Source organism: Garra rufa, chromosome 21, assembly GCF_049309525.1.
Source record: "Garra rufa chromosome 21, GarRuf1.0, whole genome shotgun sequence".
Classification (NCBI taxonomy): domain Eukaryota; kingdom Metazoa; phylum Chordata; class Actinopteri; order Cypriniformes; family Cyprinidae; genus Garra; species Garra rufa.
The window spans coordinates 17,370,550-17,380,744 of NC_133381.1; the positions used below are offsets into that span (position 1 = coordinate 17,370,550).

A 10,195-nucleotide genomic window follows, 5' to 3' on the forward strand; every position below is an offset into this window, starting at 1 on the left:
AAGGCATTACTGTAGTTTACTGCAGTCGAATTGTTTGAACCAGTTGTCAAAATGTGTCAAGCATATTTTCTATAATTTTCTATAATTCTATTGGACAGTTTTGTAAATGCATCCTGAATTGGTTATTTATTTGCAGGTAAATCTGGATTTTCATGATGATAGGAATTCCATGCTGCATTGCAAGGAAAGATATCCATTGTTATCCATTGTGGCCCAACAGACTGGAACATCATTAGGGGTACAAAACTGCAATCTGAAAGACTACAGTGCTTAATGTACAATGCACTGTGCATTATTAGGGTACTGGGGGCTGAATAATTCACCCATTCAATCTGTCATATTGCCACCATATGGTTCTTCACATAAACATAAAAAATGAGAATGCATAAAAGCATCAGATGATCATTAAAATAAGGTATTCTAATCTCTCTATAATAATACAATGATCTTATTTTAAAGATTGCAATCAAAATTGTACAAAGCTCAATTTACTTAATTCCTAGATTTAAGATTTGTTCATTTTTTTTAAATAATTTAATACTGTCCAATAGATAACTTTTTTGCTCTCAATTAATAATATTCTCTGATAAATCTGAATACAGAATAACCACAGTATATGTTTTTAGTCTCTGGTTTAATGCTCCTCCCAGACAGACTTATGGATGGAGAGATCTATCTATCTATCTATCTATCTATCTATCTATCTATCTATCTATCTATCTATCTATCTATCTATCTATCTATCTATCTATCTATCTATCTATCTATCTATCTATCTATCTATCTATCTATCTATCTATAGATTCCAGAGGTTACCAAAAAGAAGTACACTTCAAGTTTATTTTATTAAGTATACCTAAGTAAAGTATATTTTAAGTATACTTTATGTAGTAAGTATACAAATATCAGTGTACTGGTAGTATACTTTTAAGTGTACTATTTTAATACTCCTTGGAACTAATGTCCCCCTCTTTCTAGTATATAAAAGTATACTTTTAAGTATAAATTAAGTATAATAGTAGTAAACTTTGCGTACAGCTAGTTTACATCTGTTTTCAGTGTGTACTGCAAGTATACTAAAAGTCAACTTATTGGTATACTGATAGTTTACTAATTCAATACTTTTTAATGCATTTTTAATACACTTTGAAGTATAGTCTGAGTAAACTACTAGTTTAGTAGTTTTATACTTCAAGTATACTTCAAGTGTTCTTTAAGTGAACTTTACATCATACTTTAAGTGTACTACTATGTCCCTATTTATAACATTTTATTCTTTAGTTTGGGGACCAATTCTCACCATTAACTAACTAGTAACTATGACTTTAGCCTCAATACGTTCCTAATGTTGCTTATTAATAATTAGAAAGGTAGTTATTAAGTTTAGGTATTTGGTAGGATTAGGAATGTTAAATATGCATGCAGAATGAGGCATTAATATGTGCTTTATAAGTACTAAAAAACTGCCAGTATGCTAATATGCATGCTAACAATCAACTGATTAATAGTGTGAATTGGTCCCTAAAGTGTTACCTTTATTCCCTCTATAAATATCAAAAGAATGTTTCTCCTAATGTTAGTCATTGTCTTTTGTACCTTTACTTATTGTTGATTCATTTCAGAAAAGTGATATAAACACAATAAATAGAATGCAAGAGAATATAAACAACTGTAGACACTAGTGATCAGAACTGCTGTTTAGAAATGCTTTATTAATTTCTTTGACACAATTTGTGTTTCGGTTAATTTGCTGAATGGTTAATAAAGATTAATAGTTATGATTAAGGTGATGATCGAGTAGATGATTAATTCATTCCTTCCATTTCAGTTCATTCCTTTGACTTCTCCAAATCCTTCTCACCACGCCTTAGTCCTTGACAAATTAATGGACAGACATTAGAAAAAATCTCAGTATTAACACATCAAACACTTACAAGTAAATTCATGATACCTGTTAATGGCCTCTGACCTTTGAGTTTGATTGGCCCCAGAGTCACAGTATTGGTGTGGTAGGTGCTGCTGTCAAGGGATCTCTTGCGACGTGAGAGACAACCTTGGCGGCAGCGGGAGTTGTAATCGTTATCGGGGCAGATGATCACCTTACACTGCAGGAACACATAGGCGTGAGTCCGGAGGAACTTGAAAGCCTGGAATCTGAATCGAGCATAGTAGTAATGACCGCTGGTGTAGGAATAATATGTGTTGTCTCTGGCACATCTACAAAAGACAAAACAAAAGAAATACAGTGTTAGTGCAAATGAGTACAAGAACATATCTAGACTGGGAATAACAGAATTCTGACTGAAATACAGTCTTAGATCTTAACTGATTCCACTGTCACATATGATATGATGGTGGAGGGAGTTATATTTAAGAATGAAAAGGTCTTACCCGTTACGCAGCAAGTCATAGGAGCGATCTTTGAAGTCATTGGGATTTGGAGATGCTACACAGGTGTCCAGGAAAAGATCCAGACTGTTGTCATGCCTGTCTAGCTCAACCTGAACGTACAGATACTGGTTCAGGTTCACCTCATATGGAGAGTCATAAATTTTATAGTAGAAACTGCTGGAGCTGTAGAAAGCTATGCTGGCATTGAAGCGGCCCGTTCCTGTGATGTTGGCATTGATGACCTCACTGGCCTTGTAGAATATCTGCACCATGGTGTCCGGCTCCATTCGGCAGCCCACATGAAGTAGGAAATGTGACTGACGAGTAATTTCACCTGATTGAGACTGAGAGCCCCGCACATTGTTGGTGTAGGACACATAACCATTTATCATCTAAAGGAAAAGAGAGACAGAGTGTGGGTGATGTTGTATGGTAAAGATGATCATTTTCGGTTTTGGCAAAAGAAAACAGATCCCACCCCTTATATTAGTACTGGAGCCATGCTGGATCTGGCACATGTGTAGGTCATACCTCTTTGACCGTCCCACATGCATCAAGTGGGAAGTTGAACACAACCTCAGTACTGCTAACGGAGGGTCTGCAAAGATGGTCATCCACATAAAGATCATATGCACTCAAGCCGAGTGAGTTCAGGTAAGACCTTTGAATGACAATGACCATGTTGTCTGAGGAACAATCCACACGACCTGCAGAGCAAGAATTTCATCCCCTCAGTTAAATTTTGTATTAAATATTTATTTAAATCCAGAAAAAAAAAACTATTTTTTTAAATGGTTGTGTATGTTTGTTTTTAAAATACATTTAATTTTGTGAAGAGAAATCTTAAGGTCAGAGAAATTATGGAATACATGTGACAGCTGTTCAGCATAGAACTTATCTTAGCTTAACTTAATTTTTATACAGGCCATTACCTTGATCTGCTGTCAGAGAGCTTGTGAAAAGGGCCTTGAAACCATGGCTGACACCAGAGTAGTCACTCCTGAAAACAACAGTCATGTATCGTGAAGAAGAGTGAAACACCTGGTGTGTGGTGTCATTGAAGCAGACCTTTCCCAGCTGTGGATAACCAGTGGAAGAGCCGTCATACACCGTTATGTAGTCACAGTTACAGCAGCGCTCCAATCTGAAAGAAACAGACACAATGGTACCAGGAAAGATAAACTTTTTAAGCCACACTAGAATTCAGTGAGTCATTTGGAATTGGTTCCACCTGCAGGTTTTTAGTGGTACTGCATAAATAAGCTAAAACTAACACTCATAAAGTACAAATACTTTTTAAGTAAAAATTTTATAAATTGCATTAATTTATACCTTGACTGTTTTTTTTTTTTACTTAACATTATAATATATAATTTAATTAATAAATTATAGTGAATAGAAAAGTGATGTTTTCATCAGCTTAGCAAATAGCAAATATTATTCCACCAGTATTGCACTGGTCACTACTGATCTCTCACTTACTGCACATCAGCAAATGTCAGGAAGATTCTCTGTCCTTGCTGAGCAGAGAGATACCACACACAGTAGGCATTATCATGGTAATAGTATGGGTAGTTTGGACTAGAAAACAGTCCAGAACCATACAGGTGTCCTCCACAATGAGGGTGAGGATCTAAAGAAAGAAATTAGTTAAATCTTACACTTACAAGCAAGTGTCATCAGAATCAGATACAAATGTTGTGTGAATTTAGCCTTAGGCATTACAAAAAACTAGTGACACAGTACCTGGTGTTGTGTACGATGGGCAATACCCTGAATAAAAATAAAACTGGATTAATATGAACCAGAAGGATTATGGGTCTTATAATGATAATAATTTACAAACAAATGAAGTTTCTGGTTGCGAAGATTCTTCAAAACATAATTTGTAAATTTATGCATTACATAGACTGGTTAAGGGCTGTTTCACCTGATTTCGAGTAACTTACAGTGAAAGTCATAGCAACAGTTGCCATAGTACTGACAGTTGTAGTCGCATGAGCAGCTGCCCAAATGATATCCACAGTTATACATGCACGAGTGACCTGCTACAGTAGAGGAAGAAACAGATTTTACTAATAATGTCATCAATAGGTTTGTAATATATATGTTATTGTCTTAAATATTGGTGTGCATAGTTAGCTAGAAATGCCAGTTACTGCCTTATGAAGTAATTGTTGTACATTTAACTGATTTCGAGCCATTAATCTCATCAGTGTCACTTAAACTCAAATGAATGGCAGCAATACCTGTTGTTTCTGCTGTTGCTGGAGTTTCAGTTGTTGATGAACAGTAGCCTTTGTAAAGAGAAGAGATAAAACTGAAGTAGGAAGAAAAGTAATGTAGCTATTCAGCTTTAATTCAGTAAAATGCATTTCATCATGGGAAATACAATGATCCATGTGCTCTACAGGAAAGATTTGTATGTATGTTCCCAATATTTCATTCTAAACCATCTGTCTGATCAATAGGAACTTACTGTTGTAATCAGGACAACAATTGCCGTAGTACTGACAGTTGTAGTTGCATGAGCAGTTGCCGAGGTTGTATCCACAGTTATGCATGCAGGAGGGTAAAGCTAGTAGAGAGAGACAGGGAGATCAACCTTTCTCATTAGGGCTTGATTAATAGCTTCCAAAATAAAAGTTTGTGTTTGCATAATATATGTGTGTACAGTATATATATGAAAATATAAACACACACACCTGTGTGATTCAAATGTGATTTTGCGCTTACCTACAGAGATCCATTCTGCATGAAATCCTTTACGTGTTACACTGTGATCACTGAAGAAAAAGACAGTCAGATCATTGTTGCTGGATTTAAAAGACTGGTTCCTGTAGTCCCGTATTTCTCCCAGTAAGGGGTAGTTGGTAGAAGGACCATCATATATTCTGATGTAGTCACAGCATGTTTCCAAACTAGTATAGAAGAGAGAGATAAAACAAATGCAAAGGCATTTTTCGCATCATATTTTGTCTAAGAACATATGAAAACGAAAACTTAATATTTAAACAGAGAGTTAAACAATTTCAGTATTCTGTGGAAATATTGGCAATAATATGAAAAGTAAAAAAGAAGTAAAATATAAAAAGTGTCCTACTCCACATCGGTGAAGATCATTGACACAGCTGTGTTCCCTGTGCTATGAATGGTCCATGTGCATCTTGCATTATTAGGGTAGCTATTGGGGTAGCGGGGACTAAACAAATCACCCGTCCAATCTGTCATGTAGCCATCACATGGTTCTTGTTTGAAAATGGAATGAAAACAGAATTTAAAAAACAGAATAAAAAAGGTTATTCTATTCTTTCTATCATAGTAAACTCATCTTATTTTGAGGGAAGTGTGTCTAATTAAATTAAACATTAATTTCAAATATGAGTTGCATAGTAGTCCATACATTTAAAACAACTGAATACAGGCTGAATACAGGCTATCAGCAGAATTAGAACTACTATTAGTGCTGGGGAATAATGGACCTCCCACATGATCCTCACAAGGTTACCTGTTTAATATCCAACAGACAGACAGAGAGACTAGACATATACATATAGATAGATAGAATTGAAGCACCTGCTGTGAAATCAATCCAGCTACCTACAAAAGACAAAATAAAAGTTAAACTTGTTTCAACATTTTATGATAATACACTTAAAAGACCCATGCCCCACACCATGTAATGTTGGCGGGATGGATAGATAAATATAGAGTCACACACATATTCTGATATTTTCCGAAGACAGCGATTCTTTCTCAAATCGATTCTGAGCTTAGTTTTGAACAATAGATGGCGCCTCTTGCTTTAGAGGCGTGCTCTGCTTGCTTCCAAATCCTTACACGCACTTGAACCTAAAATAATCATTCATACAATTCGAAAAGGTTGAAGCAAATTACAAGGGTGTTCACAGTGGGCTCTGTTTACATTAATCTTACTTCATAAAAGCATTCTGAGCCGAGGTGAAAATACATCACTCAGCCAAACACACAAGTGCTCTTCAGCACTCTTCATTCGTGAGCTTTTAAGTATGCGGATAAAAACTAGATTAGAGCGCCATCTGCTGTTAAAATCTAAGCTCAGAATCGAATCTTCCAAAGAGAATCGCGATGCATTCAAAATCTCTACTTTCTCTGTTTTTTTTGTCATTAGTGGAATGGCAGCAGCAGCACCTGTTGTATCATCTGGCACAAAGGTTGTTAATGTTGGGCAGTAGCCTGTGTAAAGAGAAGAGATAAAAGTGAAGTAGGAAGAAAAGTAAAGCCAAGTTTTTTTATTCATATGCTCAAAAGATTTGTGTTTGTGTTTACAACATTTAATTGTAAAGTGCCTGATCAATAGGAACTCACTGTCATAGTCAGGGCAACAGTCCCCATAATGATGACAGTAAGAGGTGCATGAGCAGCTGCCAGCATAGGATCCACAGTTATACATGCAGGAGGAAGCTATAGTGGAGAGAGAAACCATTAGGATGTATGTATGTATACAGTCATTTCTACTGATTAGTGTGTTAGAAAAGCAAAGCTGGAATAATTTCTGCCTTTGTGTATTTTTATGTCATTATTGTCACTTAAATTAAATGAATGGCAGCAGCAGCACCTGTTGTATCTGTCTCTAAAGTTGATGTTTGGTACGGTGTAGTTGCTGTAAGGTCCGTTGTTGGGCAGTAGCCTGTGTAAAGAGAAGAAATAAAACTGAAATAGAAAGAAGTAAAGCCAAGTTTTTTTGATTCAGCAAAATTCATTTCATCACAGGAAATGCAATGATCCATATGCTCGAAAGATTTGTATTTGTGTTTACAATATTTAATTTTAAAGTGTCTGATCAAGAGGAACTCACTGCTATAGTCAGGGCAGCAGTTGCCATAATAATGACAGTCATAGTCACATGAGCAGCTGCCCAAATGGTATCCACAGTTATACATGCAGGAGGGTACATCTAGAAGAGGAAAAACACATATCATCCCTGAAGGCATTAATACATGTACAACTACAAAAAAACACCTAGGTGCACCTGTTACAGTTTGCCAGTCAGTCGTTGCTGTAGAGCAGTAGCCTGTACAAAGGGAAGAAATAAAACTGGATTTATGGAATCACAGAGGATCATATATGCAGTACAACATATATTTGCATTTATCTATATCTTGAAGTGTCTGATCAACTCACTGTCATAGTCAGGGCAACAGTTGCCATAGTACTGACAGTCATGGTTGCACGAGCAGCCGCCAAGGTTGTATCCACAGTTATGCATGCAGGAGGAAGCTAGCAGAGAGAGAAACAAAGATATCAGCCTCCTTCTACACCCAGAAAACTAGACAAATCTTACAGACAGATAAGAAAGATGTGCACCTGTTGTATCTGGCCAGTCGGTTGTCATTGAGCAGTAGCCTATATAAAGTGAAGAGAAATCAATTTCAGTTTTGGAGAATGACCCATATGCTCAATACAAGACAGATTTGAGTGTAGCATTGAAGTGTTTGTTCTAAAGAAACTTACTGTCATAGTTATAGCAACAGTTTCCATAGTACTGGCAGGAGTGTGTACATGAACAAGTGCCAAAGTCGTATCCACAGTTATACCTGCACGAATAGGCATCTAGAGAACAGAGAAAGAAATGTTAACCATTATTATGAGTAAGGATTGAACACATTTTTATCTAGCTCCAATTGGTCCTAATGGTTCCATTATTATGCAATTATATTGCCAAATGTGTTAATATTTATTGATTTGACATACATAATAATTAGTATAAACCTTTTTTTCTGCATTTCAGAGAAAGTATATATCATATGAGTGAAACAGTTCAAGCAAGCAACTGTTTTCCATAAATTCCAAAAGTCTTGTCAGTACAATATTCTTACAGGCATCTAATGACATAATAATTATGCTGTTAGTATTCTGGTGCACTGCTCTGACCAAATGTTCCTCACAAGATATGATATGACACTTTAACCATATTTTATCCAACAGATAGACATAAAAGATGACAGACAGACAGATAAAATAAATTGATAAATAGATAGATAGATACATGAAGGATCTCCTGTTGAATCAGTCCAGTAATCTATACAAAACAAAATATATATAATGTGAATGTTTCAACATCATAAATATGCATAAAGCACATGTCCCACAATATAAAATGTTGGAGGATATTTACCTGTTGTCCACCATGCTGCGGTGGCTTTTGCTGTAATATGACAAACAGACATGCGATTTAATGCAATGTAAAGCTTGTCTTTCTAAATGTTTTCTATGATTACAGAGTCATATATGTTCGAGTAAAACACAGGATGTCCAAGCTAGCAGTTCTTTTCTATAAATTGTAGTTTTCAAGTATTTTCCATTTACAATAAATTATAATCTTACCCTGAAAGGCAATTAGAAGCAGACAGAGAAGGATGTTCAGAGCTTCCATCTTTCTCCTCTGATCAAGTTTGTCTTCAAACTTTGTCTTCATCACTTATATAGTCACAACCAGCCTAAGAAGGATTTCCTTATGACACAGCAATCCTGGAGCATCTAATGAAAAAAAACTTTTAGAGCAGCGTAACTGTGGAAAAGACACAGCTGGATGTGTTTTACAACTATTTTCTTTATAAATTTATGGATATACTTGTAGACACAGTTGTTTGAGATAGCCAAATGATCATAGATTGCAGTAGTGAAAGTATAGGCTAATTAAATATTTGCACACATATTTCATTTAATTTGAATAGTACTGAAATCTAATTTATGTTTACCATTCCTTATGACATTTGGATTAGTGAATGGGAATATGAAAACATGCTATTTATGTGCATGCTATGTAAATGAAAAATACAGCTACATAGTCACCATTGGGGGTCCTAGACTTTCTGCAGACATTTATTCTTTATTTTTTAGCAGTGTCATCATTTGCTCACACTACGCATGACCACTGGAGCATAATAACTGGGTCTTATAAACAAATCTAATTTGTATATACATGTAGCATCTTTCTAAAAACCAAGATTTTAGACTGTAAATTTTGTTTGAAATATACACTGCCACTCAAATGTTTGGGATCAGTAAGATTTTTAATGGTTTTTAAAGACGATTCTTGCTCATCAAGGCTGCATTTATTTTATCAAAAATACTGAAAAAAATGTAATATTGTGAAATATTATTTTAGTTTAAAATAACTGTTTTCTATGTGAATGTATTTTAAAGTGTAATTTATTACTGTGATACAAAGCTAATTTTTCAGCATCATTACTCCAGTCTTCAGTGTCACATGACCCTTCAAAAATCATTCTAATACGCTGATTTATTATCAGTGTTGAAAACAGCTTAATATTTTGTTGGAACCTGTGAAAAATTGTATTCGTAAAATATATTAATATAGAGCACCATGATTTTAAACTGTAATAATATTTCAAAATATAATGTTTTTTCTATATTTTTTGATCAAGTAAATACAGCATTGATGAGCATGAGCATATAAGAATTAGTAAAAAAATAAAAATAAACATTAAAAATCTTACTGATCCCAAACCTTTGAATGGCAGTGTAAGATATATAAATTAGTGTAAAAAAAAAAATAGTAAAACATAAAACAACTTGGACTTTTACTCAAATTTGTCTCCATACCAATGAGAAAAGCAGTTTCAAAACTTCTGAAGGGCACATACAACCATCACCAGTAAAAATAATGCATTTGACAAGAACACAAATGTATAAGGATGGGAAACAGACAGCTGGCTGTTATAAAAAAAAAAGATCCTGTTGTCAAATGCCTGATAAAGTCTGATGCAAATTTGCATAGATGATGTGGCTAAAATGACCT

The 10,195-nt window shown here is 34.9% G+C and overlaps 1 protein-coding gene across 2 annotated transcripts; it reads right to left on the reverse strand.

Moving 5' to 3' along the window:
* Positions 1–1,692: 1,692 nt before the first annotated feature.
* Positions 1,693–8,821, reverse strand: LOC141296071 (scavenger receptor cysteine-rich domain-containing protein DMBT1-like). 2 transcript variants are annotated; one of them, XM_073827351.1, is made up of 24 exons: positions 8,758–8,821; positions 8,549–8,578; positions 8,420–8,452; positions 7,885–7,983; positions 7,738–7,776; positions 7,555–7,650; positions 7,403–7,444; positions 7,229–7,327; positions 6,989–7,060; positions 6,739–6,834; positions 6,562–6,606; positions 5,968–5,991; positions 5,495–5,639; positions 5,128–5,312; positions 4,871–4,969; positions 4,641–4,688; positions 4,341–4,439; positions 4,138–4,164; positions 3,874–4,024; positions 3,324–3,535; positions 2,923–3,098; positions 2,392–2,783; positions 1,970–2,217; positions 1,693–1,873 (listed from the first exon to the last, which is right to left on the reverse strand). In XM_073827351.1, exons 1-24 carry the CDS (start codon positions 8,804–8,806, stop codon positions 1,830–1,832), a joined length of 2,550 nt encoding a protein of 849 aa, XP_073683452.1. In that variant the 5' UTR covers positions 8,807–8,821; the 3' UTR covers positions 1,693–1,829. The 2 variants fall into 2 exon arrangements, with proteins under 2 accessions (XP_073683452.1, XP_073683451.1); XM_073827350.1 differs by having other exon boundaries at positions 1,952–2,217.
* Between the last annotated feature and the right edge of the window lie 1,374 nt (positions 8,822–10,195).

What these genes read in the sequence shown, in the direction of transcription:
- LOC141296071 (XM_073827350.1), bottom strand. Translation starts at nt 8,806, where the DNA reads ATGGAAGCTCTGAACATCCTTCTCTGTCTGCTTCTAATTGCCTTTCAG. An exon ending in CTGTTGCTATAACTATGACA is followed by an intron (nt 7,777 to 7,884) that starts GTAAGTTTCTTT and finishes CACTTTATATAG; the next exon opens with GCTACTGCTCAATGACAACC. An exon ending in CTGCTGCCCTGACTATAGCA is followed by an intron (nt 7,061 to 7,228) that starts GTGAGTTCCTCT and finishes CTCTTTACACAG; the next exon opens with GCTACTGCCCAACAACGGAC.